Source organism: Zootoca vivipara, chromosome 7 (assembly GCF_965207765.1).
Source record: "Zootoca vivipara chromosome 7, rZooViv2.hap1.1, whole genome shotgun sequence".
Taxonomy (NCBI): domain Eukaryota; kingdom Metazoa; phylum Chordata; class Lepidosauria; order Squamata; family Lacertidae; genus Zootoca; species Zootoca vivipara.
This window is the reverse complement of record NC_142590.1, coordinates 90,228,865-90,250,852: the sequence shown is the minus strand read 5'-3', so window position 1 is coordinate 90,250,852 and position 21,988 is coordinate 90,228,865. Positions and strand designations below refer to the sequence as shown.

The 21,988-nt window shown below is 42.0% G+C and overlaps 1 protein-coding gene and 1 long non-coding RNA gene across 3 annotated transcripts in view; one reads left to right on the top strand and one right to left on the bottom strand.

Annotated features, from left to right (window-relative positions):
• The window catches only part of ZBTB46 (zinc finger and BTB domain containing 46), a 61,820-nt gene that overhangs the window by 31,274 nt on the left and 8,558 nt on the right, over nt 1-21,988 (bottom strand). For both annotated transcript variants that reach the window (XM_088674757.1, XM_035122830.3), the window contains exons 2-3: nt 17,688-18,658; nt 4,707-4,988 (exon numbers count right to left, since the gene is read on the bottom strand). In XM_088674757.1, coding sequence (XP_088530883.1) covers nt 4,707-4,988; nt 17,688-18,624 — 1,219 coding nt within the window. In that variant the 5' untranslated portion in view covers nt 18,625-18,658. The remainder of the gene's footprint in view (nt 1-4,706; nt 4,989-17,687; nt 18,659-21,988) is intronic.
• Nucleotides 15,410-18,227, top strand: LOC148685182 (uncharacterized). The gene is made up of 2 exons (XR_015951205.1): nt 15,410-15,539; nt 18,066-18,227. It is a non-coding gene; the product is annotated as an uncharacterized LOC148685182 (long non-coding RNA).

Below are 21,988 nucleotides of genomic sequence, written 5' to 3'. Positions count from 1 at the left end.
ATGAGAGCAACTTTCAAAAGATACAATGATCCAATATTTGTATGTGACTAATTCATTGCCATTTCTTCAAAACTTCTTTTAAACATAAAAAGGATTAGATTGTTCTTACTGTCATAACAGTTATCTCATTAGCAATTGTGCGATCAGCAAAGGAATTTCTGGAGCTCTGCTGCAGCCAGCAGTGGGAGACCCATGCACACATCAGACTCTAATAATCACTAGCATGTTTAAGTTAGTCATAAATAGCATTGTTGCTATTAGGGAAAATAATACAAAAACAACACACATCAAGCTTAAACATAGCCCACAAAAATAATGCATTATGGTATGAAGAGTCTTATTTTTTCTGAGTTAATTCACAGAGTTCTGGGAACGCTAGTGAAATACAGCATCAAACATAATCTCACAATCAAATACACAAGGTGCAAATACTGTATATTTTTGTGTTGAGTGCACTGTAGTACAATATGCTGGGGACACAAGACATCACTATTCACAAAAAAGTGTAGCAATTTATTTTCAAATATTTGCAGAATTTAAGTTAAACATACATGATAGAACACTGATAATTATGAAATAATAGACTTAACAGCCTAATCCCAAGACTTGAAATGGTAGCAATAAGGTGAGTAACACAGAGGAACCAGTGTTAGGCACACTCTGAACCTGTGTTAGGCTACCAGACCAGTAGCTTTTCTTACTAATAATGTATTTAGAAAACTGTGTATGTATCAAAATAAATTGTTGTGTGATGATTAAGCTATCAGATAGCATTATACACACACCACAAAACTACCGTATTTAAATTCTGATTATAAATGGTGGTTATAAAGAACTTTTATCCTGAACTGCAAAAGCAAGAAAGAAGCACAATCCTATTGAAGGCATAGAATGAAATAGCAGTATCATAGCAACAGAATATATGGGTTCTAAATCTTGATAAAATTAATGTATAGCAAGAAACATGTTCTATGAAAAGTACTTTTGAAAAATGACCACAACATATTTTTCTTTAGCTTTTGAAGGTTTTTATGCATTGACTGTCACTTGATTTATAAAACCTAAGGTCAAATATACATGTAACCAGTTGCATAAGATGCTACTATAAATAGTTTGAGATGACATAAAAAAATAACATGAGGTACTAAACTTAAGACATATCAAAAAGCTATCATAAATAATGAGAGAAAATGTTTAAGAGCACATCTGAGCCAAAGGATTAGCAACAGTGTTTCCATATCACGTTCATCCAAACACCCAATTCATACACAAGATTATTCAGTCCACTGAAAAGCCACTCAGCAAGGATGAAGTAACAAAAGTTTCAAGTCTTTCACTCTATTCCTTGGGTTCACAGCAGATGATATATATTATTTCAAAAAGTTTCCAGACATGTAATTTCCACATGTTTTAATATTGAATAGTGTACTGTATTGCAAATACATTGATTTGAAAGCAATTTGACACATCTCACTTTCAGCCTCATATAAAGAACTTATTTTGGTGCTTTTAATTTATTTGCTTATTTTAATAATGCTTTTTTCATATCATGTTATCAAATACTGGGCCCACTGCTGACTTCCCATAAAGTCACAATGATATTTTTAATATTAAAAGGATTGATAAATACCTAAATATCATTACACAGATTCCACTATAAAATAAAACAATGACACCATTAAAGTTTAATATTTTGAAGTCCCTCAAGTGTTTCATTGCCCTAGTTAGTATAAACCTATTCAAAATACAAGCCTTTTGTTTGCAAAAGCCCCAAAACTGTTGGACCTCCTACTAGAGAAGGTAAGGAAAGCTTATTTTAAAGTACATACTTCCTTCCAAACAGAATCTGACTTACAAAAATACACAATACGGCAAAAATAAATGCAGGAGGTAATGGCAACATCAGATCAAATCAGTTAGGGCTGAAATAGTTTTTAAAGCCTGGGAAATTAAACTGACACTAAAAAGGTGTAGGTGAAGGGTAAGCCTCACTCCGTCGAGGTGCTATCCCTGAGAAGGCTCTCCCTGGTCACCACCCACTGTACCTCAATTGGTGGACACATCTGGAGAGGAGTCTCCAAAGACTACCTCAACTGATAAATAACAAAGTATTTTTGAAATAGTTCAAAGCCTCCTCTCTATTGCCCTCTTATAAGGACCGTTAAAAATAATAATCAGGTTTTTGGGTAGTGGAGGTGCTAATTTACTGTTTCAAAGTTTTGGAAAGTTTCTATAAAATACATACCAGTAAATAAAAATAAATCTTAAAAAATACAAGAGATGAGCTTGGATTCACCGCATATGGAAGCAAGTTTCACTGAGTTACTCCTAGTTACTTGTGATTGCAACCTTAATGTGTTCCAGTGGATTAAATTATCAAAATATATACAATTCAATTTCAGCATATTAAATTTGAGGAAATAAGCAAAACTCAAACTCAAGATATCACCCAAAGCTACATTGCGTTAAGTTTACCTGTTTTCATGAATATACAGAGAACCCTGCTAGATCAGGCCAAGGGCCTATCTATCCATTCTAGAAGTCTTTGCTCACAGTGGCCAATCAGATGTCTATAGAAAAGCCACATGCAAGACATGAGTGCAACAGTACCCATCAGAGACCATGAATCAATAAAATAAAAACCACCCAACTCTTTTTCTTCTTCTAAAATTAAACAAAAATATCTGCCAAATACCTTCTTAGTTTATTTGTGGCGCCAATATCAATAAACCCATATATTTATCCCTTCTATGTCAAAGGGTCATGTTCTACATTTTGCTTTCCACTGTGTCACAAACTGAAGCACTGCCATGGCATCCCTTCCACATCAAGTTCCTGACTGATCATATCAAAGCAGCAAGAAGCATTTAAAATGTTGGGATTGCAAGAGAAATACAAATAAAAAGTTGCTCAGCATACTGTATGAATCTACGATGCAATAAACACTTGAGAAACACTTCAAATGACACGAGGAGATCATAGTGTTATTCTGCTTGCCACAAGGTAGTCTCAAAGCTACTAAACAAAAACGGACAGTTTGACACTATTTGTGCTAGGCAACAGTTCTTGCTGAATATATATTAGTGTGGGGCTTAGTTGCTTAGAAGCTTAGTTGCATTTGATATCCCATTTAGGTTACCTCATCTCTCTCCCCATTCCCCATGGTAACGACAGAACATGCTATTCAGCAGAAGTGAAATTCAGGGAGCAGAACTATACAATCAATACAGTGAAGTTGTTTCATGACTGAGTGTGACTTAGCTGGATAACAAACACCCTGTGTTTTTGGCCCACACATACTGTCTTCTTTGCCACCTCCAAACTTGTACCATAGTGAAATGTTTACTTAAGACCTTGTGTTTCTGTCATTTAGGAAATACTGAACACACAACCATCTTAATTGTGTCTTTAGCCCCATCTGTTAGTTTTTGATCCTATATCAAGAGGATTTATTATGGAGCAAGGCTTTAAAAAGGGATGCCTTTTCCTATCTGCTTGGTAAACAAGTATGCATTTGATTGGCTAACAAGATGAGCAGCAACACACCAATAAAAACTGCCAACCATCCTAGATTCATAGCCTAGATTATGGATTCACATTATTAAGTAAAAACAAATAGCATTGTGGCACCTTAACCACTACAAATTTATTAAGGCACAAGCTTTAATATATGTCATTTATTGTCAGCACTGCCCTTCTGCATTCTATGTAGATCAGTGGCTACACAAATCAAATAAATGGACATAACTGTGCTCAGAATGTTAATATCCCAAAATTAATAGGAGAACATTTCAACCAATCAGAGCACTCTGTAAGTGATCTTAAGGTGGCCATACTTCAACAAGGGAACTAACGAAAACTCCAGTGGGATGTGTGAATCAGTTTACCAATTCTTCACCAGTGTTGCCTTATTGTCTGTTCTGCTTTCAGGTTCTGCTTTCAACTGTTCTGCTTCTTATTTCTTCTTCTTGCATTTCACTTTCCTCTCACCTCACCCCTCTACGAATCATGTGTATATATACTTGCCAATTTAAAATTACCCTTCATGAGGCTGATAGGGAGCAGATTCCAATTATCATCTACTTACGAAAGCCACTATCTGACCAGCAACCTCTGACAGACCAAGGGCCACCTGACACAAATCTGCTGGTAGCATAGTAAAAACCTGTGTCTAGCTACCTTTTCAGATCAGGATCTTGCATGACTGAATTACTCTGCCTCACATAAAAAAGAAACCTAAGCATAGAAAGCAAACATTTCAGGAGGAAGGCAAGGCTATAACTCTTCTATGTGTAGGGTATTTTTCTGTATGAAGCATCACTTAATTGTGCAAACCCATCATCTGCAATATGAAATGGTATAATTAAGACATAGGTTTTCCACTTATCTGCTGTATGTGGGAACTAGGCCCAAGTATCACCTTGTTAAGACTCTACATGCATAGCACTCCAAATAATTAAGGTTGCATTACTCTGGGATGCACCATACAACTAGAACTGTTTTTTTAAATAACCCCTTTATGCTTTTAACTTTTAATAATATTTTTTTATTTATACCCCGCCCATCTGGCCGGGTTCCCCCAGCCACTCTGGGCGGCTTCCAACAAAACAGAAATTCTAAAATACAGAAATCCATCAAACATTAAAATACAGAAATCCATCACACATTACACATTTTAAGTAGTGTACAAAGGAACAGCAACTTACAAGACAGTGAATGTGTGCCTTTGGGTAAGTATTCGAAGAGCAGAGAACTTTCCTCTCCCAGCATGTCAGCTTTCAGGGACAACAAGCTGTTCTTGCTCATAAGGGCTGCCCGCAGATTAGCAACTGCTACAGCCTGGAGCGCATCTTCCTTCTCTGGAGTAAGAGGCTGAGAGAGATAACCAGCTTCACCTCCTAGGAGTGCTTCCTCGACATTTGCATAAAGGTCCACTCTCTCTATTCGGCTGTCAGAGTTGCTGGATTCTGCCCCTGTCAGATCCACACCTAAGTGGAGGAAAAACCCAACATTAGTAAACATATCAGAATAGAGTCCTCTCAGCCACATGTACATTTGTAGCACTTCATCTATCCAACATTTCACAGCATCAGAATCAATATGCCTGCTTAAAATGAAGCAGCTGATATTACTTTGTCTTTCCCCCAGTTTTATGATGCCTTCATCTGATGCTATAATACAACTGTTGCTATATTTGTGCAGTACACACTTTTGCAAAGTTATGCACTCATTTTGCAGAATATACACTCTTGCTGCTAAAATAGTAGCGGTAACATCTAGGAAATGTGGCTGCTGCTGAAGACACACTATACCAGCACTAAATAGTGCAATATCATTATGGACAAACAGAACCTTAATGCCCCCTTTATACTTGCTCAGTTGCAGTTTATTCAAACAACATATTGCAACTTCACAACATTAGGAATACAGTATTGTCCTTTGAACATATTAATATTTTCCCAATGACATGCATCTCTACAGAAAGAGGTGGAGCTATAACCTGTATGTTCTCACAAGCTTGTTACTCCATTCTTTCACATAAGGATTACAATTACATAGAATGGCAACATGCCTTCGGTCTTGCAACAACTTTCAAAAATCAAGAATCAAAATGTTAAAGATTGTTTAATTCAGTGTTTCTCAACCTTTTTTGGGCCACGGCACACTTGTTCTATGAAAAAAAATCCCGCGGCACACCAACTCTGTGCCGCCCTCTCTGGCCTCCGGCTGGATGCCGACTCGACGTGCGGCGACGAGAAGGGCGATTTGCATTGTCATAGAAGGAACAAAAATGAAGTCTCCCCTGATTAACTGTGAATGTGGGTAGGCTCAAATGGGAGGAGGTGATATTTTAGAAACGTCAGCTCAGCGTTTCTCAACCGGTGTTCTGCGGCACACTACTGTGCTGCGAGACGCTGGCTGGTGTGCCGCGACGAGAAGGGCGATTTGCATTGTCACGTCGCTGACCCGCCGGAAAGGCGTGACCCGGCCGGCTTCCTTTCCGGCGGGTCAGCGCTGTTTATTGGCGGCCACCAGGCACGTGACAATGCAAATCACCCTTCTTGTCGCCGCACGTCGCGGCAAAATTTAGAGTCGGCATCCAGCCGGAGGCCAGAGAGGGCGCCGCCGCCGCTTGGGGAGGAGGAGGCAGGCGGGGAAGGCTGCGCAGGGCTTCCCTTCGCTGGGCCAGAGCGGCGGCGGCTGCCTGTGGCGGCTGGGAGGGAGGCAGCGGCAGCTGCGCGCCCGTGTCTGCCCGCCTGGGGTCTGTGCGTGCCGTCTAACGTGTCCCCGCTCGCTCCGCAGGCTCTGCGCCTGGTGGGTCCGCCTGGCTACCGCGCAGCAGTTCTTCAGTTGGTGTGCCGCGGGATTTTTTTTCATAGAACAAGTGTGCCATGGCCCAAAAAAGGTTGAGAAACACTGCGTTAGCTTAGCCCCAAACAGCTTCAAGGTCAAAGATAGTACTGTGAACTGGGCCTGGAAACAAACTGTGAGACAGTGAAGTTGTACAATAGTGATTTTGTAAGATTATACTCTGAATGTAGCCAAAGCTTTGCCTACAATCCTGGCCACAGTCACCTTAAGAGATATCCAGGAGTAATGTCAGATTTGGAAGCACTCCCAAGCTACACACACACCTCGTTCAGCACACTCATTCAGAAGAGCTTGGGCAACAATTCTGACATCATCATGCTAACCAACAGAATATCCATCTCTTCCGATTTATGTTTCACTTTATTAGTACCATAGAATCAAAGAATTGTATTATTTTTAAGTATTTTTATTCATTTTGTAAAATTAATAACAGAAACAAAAACAATAATCAATAACAAAAAACAACACAAAACGAAACAAAGAACATAATTATGAATCTTATCTTATTTCTATTTCAATCATTGTTAAGTGGACTTTCCCAAGTCCCCCCAATCTGATTTTCATTTCCAAATTCTCTTTAGCAATTTCATATATCATATTCTTAAACATTATATACATCTTAACCATTCTTATGAATTCCTCACATTCCTACCCCTCCCCTCCGCCCCCAAGCCTCCCCCTGCCACCAGAAGGCCCCCGCGAAGAAAGATAGAAGAGGCAGTCCTTTTTAAAATCAAACTTCTCCCCACCTCCCCCCAAAACCTCCTCTGCCACCGGAGGTTCCAGGATAGAAGAGAAGGACAGAGGTGGGTGGCTATCCAACTAGCCCCAAATATCATATTTAACCTAATCTAATTTATACCACATAATTTATATCCATCTTTAAAACTTAAAATGTTTTCCACCCTTAGCCTATAAACTCCTTCCAAATATCTCCATAAATTCCAATATTTAATATTAATTTCACAATAAATTTAAATTAATCATAATTTTCCCCACCCCCTTCATTACTGCCTCAATTCCCCTACCTCAACATATTAATAACAATTTCTTTGCTCTACATCAAAAAACAGCAAACTCTTAACCTATCCATTCCAGATTCTAACCAAAATTATCTGTCCATCTGAGAAAACAATTTAATTTTTTCACCCCACTCCCAATCTCCAATGAGTCGATACCCCAACATCAAATTTCTCTCCCTGCCACCTCCCAAACCATCCTTTAATTTTGCCCTTGACAATGTCCTTTCCCATTTCAAAGTCCTCTTCCCATCTCAGCTGCAATTCAGATTCTCTTCTGAATAAATGCACAATCCTTCCATGCATCTTCAGTACTTAGCTTCACGCTGTCAAAGGGAACGTTCTTTGTCCGTTGTGCCTGCTGCTTCCACCCCCTCGCTCTCGGGGGCTCAAAACAGAGCCTTGCTGGGGAGGGAGGAGCATGCTTTCAGCACCCGCCGGACGGCTATGCAATGCTCGATTTGGCATTCTTCTGGGGGTCCGCTGCGCTGGAGCGGCTCCCCCTGCCTTTGACGCGCCGAGGTCCACTCCGCTGAATGGACCTCCAACGGTCAACCGGAAGTCTATAATCATAGAATTGTAGAGTTGGAAGGGACCATGAAGGTCATCTGGTTTAACCCCCTGCAGTGCAGGAATCTTTTGCCCAACTTGAGGCTCAAACTCCAAAACCTGAGATTAAGAGTCACATGATCTACCAACTGAACTATCGTCAGGTCTCATCCTACAATCACCTAGAAAATGAGTCAGGATCTCAACAGCTTTCCTAGAATCAGAAGAAGCTGGAAGTACCGGCAATCAGCACACCTAATGACTGCCCAGCTCAAATCTCCAGACAAAGTTTCCTCGTGTTTCCATTTGGATTATAACAGCATTGGGACAAACTGGAACCCTGCAAGCTGCATGCCATGGAGACAAGAAGCAGCTTGTCAGCACCACTGTATCCTAAAAAAACGATCAGACCCAACATAAAACATTGTTGGCAAGCCCTGTATCTATCGGACAGACCAGAATAACATCATGTTCAATATTACCAAAAGTCACTGAGGTCTAACAAAACTCTTGCCTGCCCTGGTTCCAAGAGGTGATAGTCATTCAGCAGGAAAGCAAGGCCACCTCAGCCCTAGAACCAGGCTGGGAAACAAGGGAGGAATCCAACATCAAATCATGATCTTCTGATTGTTCTGTTAGTGATTGCATTTCTACTTGCCAGATGAAACAATTCCCCTACTCCCTCCAAGCAGAGTTCTGAGTCTCCTGACCATCCAGAATGAATTTGGGGGAGCTGTGGGGGCGTATGGTGGGGGAGAGCCTCCCTGCACTAGCAGGAGTCCTTGTACTGGTTGCCACTAGTGTGCCAGGCTAACTGAATCCGGGCCCAGATATTTTAAAGGATCTAGGTTAGGGAAGCAGAACCTTGTTCAGCACAAGATCCTCATGGCCAACCTTCTAAGACCCACATAGCAGTGGTAGGCAGGGTCAGATGCAAAAATGGGCTGAGTAATGGATGAGAATCCTACCTTTTTACAAGCGATTCCATTCCAGCTATGCAAAAGTTTGAGGCCTCTACGCATACACATATACCACATCTCCACCATCCTTCCAGGTATGCAAGAGGCATTATCACAGTTCACAAACACACTGGACCAGACAAATGCACTCAATCAAAGTGTGGCCTATAGAGTATGGTTACCCGACGTCCCTGTTTCCCGGGGACAATCCCCGGATTTACAAATTTGTCCCTGAACAGAATCCATCCCCGGAATGTCCCCAGATTTCATTTAATGTCCTGGGATTTATATTTTAAGTGTTGTAGATATTTTGTTAGGGAATGAATGTTGCATGATTGGTTCAACAGCACAAGACACATCATATGGGGACTTCTGGCGAGGCAAAATGGCAGGCGCCACGGCAGCGAGCAGCTCCTGAAGTCAGCCAGAGCCAACTGTGCTACCAGGCTGGCTCTGGGTTGCTGAGGCTGCCGCCGCTACTGCTAAGGGGGAACCGGGGAATCCTGGCACATCAACTGGGGGAAACTGCTGATCCCCCCACCCCACGCCTTGACCCAAATCAAGCCGGGCACAAGAGCGCCCGGCCACCCAGCCAACTGCCAGGAAAACCCTGGAGCCGACGCAGGAAGGAGGAGGAGAGGAGAGAAGGAGAAGGAAGAGAGAGAAAGAGGAAGGAGCCCCAACCTTGTCGCACCACTACTGCCACCGCCACTGAGGAAAAACGTAGGAGAGCACCGGCAGGGCAAGGACATATGGCAGAGCCCAGGGACGACCCGAGCCTACTCCACGGTAGCTAGTGCTCCAAGAGAGCAGGGCAGGGCCCACAGAAAGATTGAACAACAGAGAAGACCACAGAAGAGAAAATAATACTTTTTTCAAAAAAAAAGAGGTGTCCCTGGATTTTTTGAAAAAAATCTGGTAACCTTACTATAGATGGGCATAGCCTAAGGAGAGTCCTGAAGGCAAAACAGAGAGGCCTCTAGGCCTGAGATTCCACATTCCAGATCTAAGAAATCAGTTTCATTCAATCATCCCTGAACCACCCCACTACTATTCTCGCAACCTCCTTACTTAGCAGGTGGAAGACAAACAGTTTTCAAGTACAGTACATAGTAAACAGCAACCTATCATGGTGGTTGGGCAGAAAAAATGTTTTTAGTTTTTAGTTATCCTGCCTCAGCATTCTTCTTCCACACCCACATCATGGAGCTGATGAACCAAGAACTGTACTGTCCAAGATTAAATTTACTGCTGCAATATGAAGAAGGGCAAGTCCATGAACTATGATACAATGCTGATAGAAGTTGACACAGATAAATGAAAAACTTAATTAAATTGTGGGAGCTGTACCTGAGACATGGCAGGAATACGAATTGAAAACCCTCCTCCATCTGGTACTGTAAGGAGTCAGGGCACTTATTAACTGGAAACTCCGATTTAATAACCTTAAAATAAAGCTCTCTTTTTAAGATGGGCCATTCTGAAAATTATATTTCTGCTTAGTGCCATCAAATTAAAAAGAAAAATTAATACTGCAACATAAACTTAAACTAAACTAAAAAGAGGATAGTGTAATATATAAGAGATTTCACTCTGGCCTATGTGTGCAGCAGGTTTGAGGAAGGCAGAATGTTGCTTTGCACATTTGGCTCGATATGTGGAAGGGACAGCCATGTAGTGGGTTAATAAACCTTTAAAGAGCATCCGAATCAGCCCCAAGAATGTTCCCTTGATAATATCACCAATGCATCATCCATATGACAAGGGCATTCAGAGAACGTTCTGTTTGTGTGGTAAGAATTAGCCAACTGTATTATACTAAAATACAGCCCTGTGCAGGGGTTGATTTTTTAAAAATAAACTAACAAAATGTTTCCTTCAATAAACCTTATTATCTGAAATAAAGTATGTTTTCTGTCCTAACTAGGACAACTACATTTTGTTTCCTTTAGAGCCCAGCTCACATTACTCTTCCTTCAATACTAACAGCGTGACAGGACAACAAAGTAAAGCCACAATCCCTGCGCAAAAGGAACATCTGCATCCACACTAAAATCTGCCCAGGAAGCCCAGCTAAGAACACAGCGTGTGTATGAACTTCCATCCATAGGCACATCAAAGTAGGGTCTTCCTTTTTGTGGATTAACAATCACAGACTTCCTGGGTGATGTTTAACTAAGTCATATGCTGAACAGGGCATTGAAATCAAGTGACGTCCTCTGATTTCAGTAGATCTACTTCTGTGATAACTTAGTCAGATACCATCTAATGTCATCTGAAAATCAATATTGCATAAGCTTATAGATAGGTACAAAAACATTTCAAAAAAGGTGCAGGTGGGAGTGTTTGTAGATGTCAATTCCCACAGCAATCTACTTCCTTTTTACTGTAATAATACATTTCTTAGGTAATGTTTGAGTATTCAAAGGAAAGGAAAGAAAGGAACATGCCAGAAAAAAGCAGAATATTTAACACTATATTTCAACTTTCAGGTAGGTAGCCGTGTTGGTCTGACACAGTTGAAATAAATAAAAAAATGTCCAGTAGCACCTTAGAGACCAACTAAGTTTGTTCTGGATATAAGATTTCATGTGCATGCACACTTCTTCAGATTTCAACTGTTCCCATTCTTCCTGTGAAGGTAATTGACCTCTACAGTGCCAAACTTTAATACCACAAAATCCTACAGCCCAGTGGTTTAGTTTTTACTTAATCCTATAAAACTATATCCCTAATATATGTGAATGACCCATTAGGAAAATAATAATGCTACTCTTTCAGCAATTCAAAAAAATCCTTGTTTTTATGCATATCAATAATTTAGAAAGTGTTTTCTGCCTGTATTAGCACTGAAAAGCAGACAGAAAAGATTAAAAATGAGCCAGCTAAATCCTTCATTTGATTCAACTACAGTACTGATATGAAGAAAATCTGCACTATGCATTGGCTTACAAATTTTGTTAAGGAGACCAACAAAAACAATGTATTTTTCAGTACTTCTTAATTTATTTCTATATTTTTATATGGTTACCTTTTGGGGCCCAGCTCTCTGAAGGAAGCTTACACCATAATAAAACACCAATCTAAACTGATATGACAAAGGTATAACCACCAAAGGTGTTGTTGTTGTTGTTGTTTAGTCGTTTAGTCGTGTCCGACTCTTCGTGACCCCATGAACCAGAGCACGCCAGCACTCCTGTCTTCCACTGCCTCCCACAGTTTGGTCAAACTCATGTTTGTAGCTTCGAGAACACTGTCCAACCATCTCGTCCTCTGTCGTCCCCTTCTCCTTGTGCCCTCCATCTTTCCCAACATCAGGGTCTTTTCCAGGGAGTCTTCTCTTCTCATGAGGGGCCAAAGTATTGGAGCCTCAGCTTCACGATCTGTCCTTCCAGTGAGCACTCAGGGCTGATTTCCTTCAGAATGGATAGGTTTGATCTTCTTGCAGTCCATGGGACTCTCAAGAGTCTCCTCCAGCACCATAATTCAAAAGCATCCATTCTTCGGCGATCAGCCTTCTTTATGGTCCAGCTCTCACTTCCATACATCACTACTGGGAATACCATAGCTTTAACTATATGGACCTTTGTTGGCAAGGTGATGTCTCTGCTTTTTAAGATGCTGTCTAGGTTTGTCATTGCTTTTCTCCCAAGAAGCAGGTGTCTTTTAATTTCGTGGCTGCTGTCACCATCTGCAGTGATCAAGGAGCCCAAGAAAGTAAAATCTCTCACTGCCTCCATTTCTTCCCCTTCTATTTGCCAGGAGGTGATGGGACCAGTGGCCATGATCTTGGTTTTATAATGTTGAGCTTCAGACCATATTTTGCGCTCTCCTCTTTCACCCTCATTAAAAGGTTCTTTAATTCCTCCTCACTTTCTGCCATCAAGGTTGTGTCATCAGCATATCTAAGGTTGTTGATATTTCTTCCAGCAATATCAATACCAAAGGTACCCACCAGCAAAAAACAAATTAAAAAATATAGGCCAGTTAAAAAAATCATGGAGAGGTAACAACAGTAACAGCAGCTAATGTTATCCTTACTCATATATCCCCAAGAATGATGTTCAGTTGTCTCTATACTAATGCACAGAGCATGGGAAATAAGATGAACTTGAGCTCTTAATACAGGATGGTAAATATGGTATAAAAGGCATTGTGGAAATGTGGTGGAATGAGACTCATGACTGGGATGCAGTAACTGAGGGGCATAACCCATTCAAAAGAAATAGACCAAACAGGAAGAGAGGAGAAGGAGCATTATATGTAAAGGATGTGTACACCAGTGAGGAGAGCCATGATTTGAAGCATGAAAGGTAGGTTGAGACTATTTGGGTAAAAACTGTATGAGAGGCAAACGGCAGTAACTTCACTGTGGGAGTCTATCACCCACATTTTATGAAATTGCGGTTCATCCTGATTAAGTGATAACCCTTCTGTGGCTTTTAGATTAATCTGTATGAAATCTATTCAAACAGGATCAAAACTGTGCAAAATGGCAGGATTGTTTATTGAATCTTTAACTGGTGCTCCATATATTGCACCACTTACAGTGCAGACTGTCATTATACAACACAGAGTTCTGGCCCCAAAAGTACGTATGCAGGTAGTCTTTTGTCAACTGCTGGTGTGTGCAATGCTCAGTGTGCACTAGTTTATAGCACACTACCACATAGGCTTGCCTTACACCTGGTTGTAGCTAATACACACTGAGCTTGGAAACAGTCTCATACTTCCTTAATGTAAACTGCTGCAGCTGGCTGGCTATTTTTCATCAGCCACCAAGACTGAAGGAGGTTGACAGAGACCTAAAATTTGAACTGAGCTGATATTCCAAGGTTAATTGACAACACAGTCAGTAATTCCACTGTAGGTATGTCGTGCTTTGATGTGACTGATTTTGGCAGTAATGCAGGCCCTAGCTCATAATAATTGAAGAAAACTCATCTTCCACCTGCCACCCCCACCCTCCAGCTGTTAATCACATATTTCAGTAGTATTGTACTAACTACATTGTGCTGAAGAAGTAACTCTTTCCTAGTTAACTGCAGCACAACAGAACTATTTTCTATTTAAAAACAACTTGGAAATAAAGGTGCGTGTTTGCACACTCCCACAATAGCACCCAGGACAGCCCAAATGCTAAAGGGTCTGTTCATTTGAGAGAAGGTAGTCATTACAATAAAAAAGGTAAAGGATCCCTGACAGTTAAGTACAGTCGCGAATGACTCTGGGGTTGCGGTGCTTATCTCACTTTACTGGCCGAGGGAGCCGACGTTTATCCGCAGACAATTTTTCCGGGTCATGTGGCCAGCATGACTAAGCCGCTTCTGGCGAACCAGAGCAGTGCATGGAAACACCGTTTACCTTCCCACTTGAGCGGTACCTTGCACTTTGACGTGCTTTCGAACTGCTAGGTTGGCAGGAGCTGGGACCGAGCAATGGGAGCTCACCCCATTGCGGGATGTGAACCACCAACCTTCCGATCAGCAAGCCCTAGGCTCAGTGGTTTAGACCACAGCGCCACCCGTGTCCCTATAGTCATTACAATACCTTGGTCCAAACCCAAGATGACTTTAAAAAGATAAACCACATTTTGAATTGGTCTTTGAAATCAAGGGAAACCAAAGTTGAGACAAAAACATTTATGTGCAGTATGTTCTTACTTTCAGTTCTGTACTTGTAGTTTCCAAACACTTTAAAAACGGTAGCCCATTTTAGAATGCATTGCTGGAGTCTAATGTGGATGATCCTCCCTTTTGTCCAGGACAGAATATAACTGATGTACTGGCATAAAATGGCCAAAGGTATCCCTGGCCACTGCCAATGAACTAGCAAAATCTGGATTAAGTAGATTGGAACATAGTTCTGTAGAGAAGCAATCACATGAAATTATTATATTATAGCAGTCCCTTTCAACTGATACAGAAGAAATAATCCTTGTGTGATTCTTCCACTGGTCAACTGGAAATCTAACTAGGGTTGCCATATGTCCAGAATTGCCTGGAGATATAAGGAATACTGCAGTTGCCAGCAGCTGGCAGGAGTGTCCAGGTGGAAAAGCTCAAGTGTCTGGATTTTCTGTCTGGATTTTCACCATTTGGAATATGGCAACCCCTATCTGAAGGCCTCCCTTGGTGGCATTTGTACTATTCTAACCAACTTAGAAGAGAAACATCTAGAAACATCTGAAGGCAGCCCTGTTTAGGGAGGCTTTTAATGTTTAATAGATTATTTTATTTCATTTTTCTGTTGTAAGCCACCCAGAGTGGCGGGGTATAAATAATAAATTATTATTATTATAGAATATTTTCTGTGATGAAAAGACGAGGGAGCTTTTGAAAAGCTTCAATCACAATTAAAGTAAAATTCAGAGCAAGAGGAGCTGAATTGTTGTTGTAATGGAATTACACACATACAGCTATTATCAGAAGGAACAGAATGTTCAAGATAAAAACTTGCATGCACTTTTAAATAAAATTACACCTTCCTGGCTGCGTCGTTTTCATTAGTATGTCTTCGAATCACCAACTCATTCATCATTAAAAGAACCCATGTTACACTGACTACACACAACCCTGGACAGTTACCAAAGGGGTTACATCTACCTTATTCAAAATTCAGACTGGAAGAAAGCATTCTGGTAAGTAACCATTTTATATTCTAAGAGCCTGTGTAAAGCCACAGGAAAAAAATTAACACATAATTTACATGGTTATGTTTCATGTTGTATATGAAACAACATTTTTAAGCTTGAAAGTTTCCCAAGATGACACTGCTGCATAAAAAGACACAAGTACAATACACAGAATTTGAATAAAATCTTCAAGAAACTGAGATGTTGACTATTACCGTGTTTCTCATATTTTAAGGCATCCCTACAAAATAAGGCATGGCAGGATTTTCAAGACCTAACGAAATATAAGGCGTACCCCGAAAATAAGACATGCTGGTATGGCAGGGCATGCCATGCCAAGTCCCAACCCAGCGGGACCCGGCAAAGGTCTGAGAGGGCGGCTCCAGGAAGCGAGGAAGGAGCAGGCAGCGGCCGACAGCAAGAACCTTCCGCGAGGGAAAATGGGACGACATGCCCAGGCGAGAGACAGGAGGAGGAAGAGGGCAGCGGCGGCGGCAGCAGCTGCAAGCAGGGGCCCAGACAAGGAGGCAGCCGGGAGCGCGAGAGGGAGCGCAGCCGGAGCCGGAGGGCGAGGAGGAGCCTCTGGCGTGGGGAAGCCGGAGGGCGGGCAGGCAGGCAGGCCGGGCGGCTGTGGCGGGGCAGAGGATCCGCCGGTGGGAGCTGGGAAGGAGGAGGAAGTGATGCGTGTTCCGGCTCCTCGTGTACTGCAGCGCGGTAGCTCCGCCCGGCCTGGCTCCTCCTTCCCTGGTGTGCGCTGTGCTCGCGCTGTGCTGCTCTCCCGCCGTCTCTTCCGGCTCAGCCAGAGCCGAGACAAGGACACGGGGAAGGAGGAGGAAGAGGAGGCGGGGCCTCGGCACCCATGGCAGCCTCCTCCGGATGGGAGCAGCACTACATGGCGGGGAGCCCACCCTTTGCCGGCTCGAGCAGCAAGCCGGCGGTGGGCTGCTGCCTTTGCTGGTTCCCGCTCAGTCGGGGCTCGGCAAAGCACGCACTTTGCCAAGCCCCAACGGAGCGGGAGCCGGCAAAGGCAGCAGCGCGCGCTTTGCCAAGCTCCAAGCCGGCGGCGGGACGCAGCAAGAGCTGCAGCGCGCACAGCTTGGAGCCCCAACCCGGCAGGACCCAGCAGCGTGCCCTGCTGAAGCGCCAACAAAGTGCACAGCAGCCAGTTCCGGGCGCCGAGCCACAGCAGGAAGAGGAGGTACCATAATTTTTTTAAAAAAATAAGACACCCCCGAAAATAAGCCACAGGCTTATTTTCTTGAGTAAAAATGAATATAAGACATGACTTATAATATGAGAAACACGGTATATAACAAGAAATGTGTTCATTCTTTTACATAAATGGACTTCCATTTTCTAAGATACTTTGTACCACTGCTACTTTAGAGAACATGATACAGTAATACCGCCGTGAATGCCCGCCTTATCCAACATCCATTCCGGTGAACGAGCGCGGCAAACCCAGAAGTACCGGAATGGGTTACTTCCGGGTTTGCCACTTGCGCATGCACAAAAGCGTTAAATCGCGCTTCTCGCATGCGCAGAAGCACAAACTGTTCAGTGCGCGTGCGCAGACATGGGGCTTTGCCCTACGTCCTTTTCGGCTAGCGACCAGGGTTCCGGAACGGACCCCGGCTGCAAAATGAGGTACTGTACGACTGTATGCAGCATTTAAAGCTTTTTTTCTGGTATAGAAATATTTGTGTTTCTCTTGTTAATTTATCTATTTAAGACCTAATATAATTATTTTTCACAAGTTTTCATTAATAAATTCAGCTATTATCACATTAAGATATATAGCAGCTTGGGGTGGGGGTGGGGGCTGCCTTCAGATGTCTTCTAAAAGTAAAAAAGTTGTTATTTACTTAGCATCTGATGGGAGAGCATTCCACAGGAAGGGTGTAGCTACCGAGAAGACCCCCTGCCTGGTTCCCTGTAATCTCACTTCTTGCAATGAGGGAACTGCCAGAAGGCCCTCGGAGCTGGATCTCAAGTGAAAAGCAAGACATATCCTTTACCCTACTATACATGTAATCGAACCATTAAAGTTTATGGCCTTTTAACTAGCATACCACGAATGATTATGCATTCACATGAATGATTATACATATCACATATGATTCTACAGAGACAGAAAGGAAAAAAAAAACTTACTTGCTTCACGACTACTGTATGGCCATCCTGGGGCAGATAGAAAAGGTGGTACTGGAGAGCTTGTTCTGCTGTCATCTCCCAGTTGCTGTGTAATATGGCGCACAGTATCTTTGTTTTTTCTGTTCTTTCTGCGCCCAGTGGGCTGCCATCCATCTGCAGCGCCTTGTTCTGAAAAAGTATTCTGCATTGTACTATCTTTGGCAGACTGCAACTCATTTCCTCCATAATGAGAAGGAGAGCTCTGTTCCTCTTTGATACGCAAGGATCCATACCCCATATCACTAGACCACAGAGACTGGGATGAAACGTCATCATGACTATCCATTTTTTGTTCTTGATCCTCTTTTCCATATGTGCTTCCTCCTTCATGACAACTAGCAATGGCTGAATCACCAGAGGAGTTTGCAGGACTTGTCCGCCGAGCTAGCCAGGGAGATATGCTCCTACCAGCTACCACTGCTGAAATCAAAGCATCTGTACTACTGCTGGAGGTTGCTCCAAGTTCATAATCAATAAAATCATCTGATGCATCAGACTTAATGCTTATGTCAAGAGCAGCCTTTATGAAATTGTGACAAGCTTGAACAATATCAGTCATCTGGAGATAGCTAGCAGCTGACATCACCTCAATAACATTCCTGCTGGTCAATGCAAGGTGTGCAGAGTACATGAAGTCAATGATTGCTTTAAACCCCTGGGCTGTTACAATGTCTAAATGAGTGACCGTTGCCTGGTCAGAAGTCTTCTGCACCTGGCAGTACAGTGTCTTGAAGTAGCGACTGCTCCCAAGTAAAATGTTTTTGTGAGCCTTGAAAATCTTTCCCTCCACTATAATGCAAACATCACAGAGGATGCCATGCTGTCTTTGTTCATTGAGTTCTTGAAGCAGATGACGATAATGGGAGGCAATTTCCATGTCTTCCTTTCGATTATTCATTTAGAAATATTTGTGCTACTGCTTCCACACAGGTCTGTAAGGGAGAAATAGAGGCATTACCACATTAAAGGGGCTGTCATACTATTTAAATCACCACAAAAATTCAGAGAGGCATTTAGCTATCTTTCCAAGTTTGAAGACAATAATAATTAAGGCATTATACTTAGAACAGAGAGTTCATTGCTTGACTTTAATATTGGATTTGCATTTAATAGGCAGGTTTTTAGAAATGCTAATGTCAGGTGGGGGGGAGTTGGTAATTATTGGGATTACAGCAGCTGGGAGGAATAATTTAACTCATCCTTCCACTACTGAAATCCTGAGGAAAATCCCTCATTTTAGCAGCAATGGGGGGATTTTCTGGCCATGCAAATACCAGCTTCAGATAATGGATTTTCTCAGGCACACAGCAAGGGAATAAAGAGTTAAATTCCCCCTACCAGCTTGCTGTAAACACAATAATTATTACCCCTTCAACTAATGCTATTTGTGCTTTTAAATACCTGTACATTAAATATAAAGAAGCACTTGGGGTCAATATCTGGCTTGGCCCAAGAGAGCCTGCACTGAATATGTAAACTTGGACCATCAATATTCAATAGCTTTGAATATTCTTGAAGCTTTGAAGATAGCATGCCAGGATATTAACCTTTCAAAACTAATCAAGAGAAAGTATGATGTATTTACCAAAACTACATCAAGAGAGACTGAGGTAAGTTCCCTGTGCAAATGTATCAAAGTTTAAGATCCTAGCAAGCTAGTTTTGATAACCGTTTGTAGAGGCAAAGCATCCTATAGCAGAAACTCCTCAGGAAAGAAGTTACTAGATCCTGAGAAACAGCTGAATTCACGTCAACCTCAGCTAGTTTACATATTTAATATGAGAATAGTAGGGGGTACATATCCACAATAGCTAAGGAAAGCAGCCAACTTCCCTTTGCGTCTTTCATCCCTAATCAGCCAACATCATTCACATCTATTTCCAATTTTCAGGCATGAAAACTGTTGCTTGTTTAACAAAAATGGCACCATGTGCACACAAGAGGTGTCAGCAAGCTTAAAGAAACCCCAAGGTTTACAGAAGTACAACATATCTTTAGGGGAACCCTAAGAAAAATCCTCCCCAAAGAGGACTAAGGGTGGTCAGTGTTGGTGCTGACCTTTAAAGCCCTAAACGGCCTCGGACCAGTATACCTGAAGGAGCGTCTCCACCCCCATTGTTCTGCCCAGACACTGAGGTCCAGAGCCAAGGCCTTCTGGAGTTTCCCTCGTTGTGAGAAGCCAAGTTACAGGGAACCAGGCAGAGGGCCTTCTTGGTAGTGGCACCTGCCCTGTGGAATGCCCTCCCATCAGATGTCAAAGAGAGAAACAACTACAGTCAAACCTCGGTTTGCGACCACCTGTGTTTGCGACCGCTTCGGTTTCCGACCACCACGGACCCGGAAGTGTTTACATCCAGGTTCCGCGGCACTCGGATGCGCAGAAGTCATCTGTGCAGTGCATGCGTGCGCAGAAGCGCTCTATTGGCACTTCGCACACACGCAGAAGCGTGCCTTTAGCGACTGACCGATTCGGAGAGCGACCGGCTCCGCGGAACAGATTGTGGTCGCAAATCGAGGTACCACTGTACCAGACTTTTAGAAGACATCTGAAGGCAGCCCTGTTTAGGGAAGCTTTTAATATTTAATAGATTATTTTAATATTCTGTTGGCTGGGGAAACCCAGCCAGATGGGCAGGGTATAAATAATAAATTTTTATTAGTATTAGTATTATTAATACATACTATTATTATCTTCTCACTCAGTTCCTGTTGGCCTCTCCTACATTGAACATGTCCCTCCAAACAGTACCACATTTCATTAGATGTCAACAACTAGACAGCCACTGCCCTTCCATTCTGAACTGAGGAAATGTAAAAATCACTTTTCTGTGTGAGCAAATATTGTGGTGGCTGATAACAGATGTCTTTTCTCCATTGATTTGGAGAAGGCTGATGGGAGTAGGCCCACTTTTTGTGAGCCTCTCTCTTTTTCTACTCTTTCAGATGTGGCAGCCATTTTTTGTTGTGCCATGCGCCCACAGCTGCCATTTCTGACTGGTGCCCACAGCACTTCAAAATTCCAGATGTGTTCATCAGCCCCAAAAGGTTGGAGTGTACAGATTAATTATAGCTTTGTAAGACATTAGTCATTCCATTTTCTTTTAAATTTATCATCAAGTTACTTACAGTACCATTTTATATCATGTACTTTCTGTGCTCAATTGATATCTGCTGTTTATACTTTTCCATTGTTTTAAAAAGCTACAGTACTAAAATGCACCCATTCTAATGAATTTCCTTCAATGAAATTTTACATTCTCCTTTTCCTACCTGTACTATGCCTTGTAGATTTTAAACTTTTGGATAAACTGTCTACAGAAATATCTAGCCAAAACCATGCCCATAGTAAATGTAAATAATTATGTGGGCCATATTCCACTGGCACAACAGACTCCCATGCACGCAACAGAACTTCAGTTCCCACATGCTCTCAAAATCAGCTGAGGAGATTTTTAGGGGCCCACAGGGGGAGCACAGGAAACAGAAATTCCACCGCAACAGCAGAACCCCACTGGTGGACCACTGTATAAGAATGTCTGACTAAAATGCATTATCTGCTGAAGTTATTATCTATTCTGTATACGGTACTTCTTAGGAATAAGAGTACAGTACATGCACAAGCAAGCACATTGCTGCCAACTTTCCAACATCTAATCACACATGTGAATGCAGTTAAGTAGCTTCCACACAATATGACTTTATGATCCAATTTATTTTTCTATTACACTGTCATGAGTTAAGCTTGTTATTAATTCAGCTTCCATGCAAGAAGTGTCCTTCCAATGTCTTCAGATAATTCTTTGTTGACATTATACTCATTATCTTAGTCTCCCTCTCCTTCCCTAGTGAAAGATAATTTCTCTAGGAAACACAAAGTCAGCTAATCACACAATGCAATCGTCCACCCCCAGGTATTTACCAGCATTAACCACATCTGGCTCACAGTTACTGGTAAATGCCTTCGAGGGTATTTAAGCAACATGAGATCACTTCTATCAATCTATCTATTAACTTTTTAAGTAAACACCCATTAGAAAAATATCAATTTAGTAATCTAATGTATAGAATATTCCCAACTACAATCACTTCACAAAGGAATAAATTCAAATTCCATCAGTTCTGTGGACAGTCCAGATTTTACAAACTGTGGACAGTCCAGATTTTACAAACTGTATATACATAGATTACAAATGAGCACAGTTAAATGTGATTCAGAGATGAGGAAGCAAGCATTTCTGTGCAGCTAGAAAGGTGGCAGACCT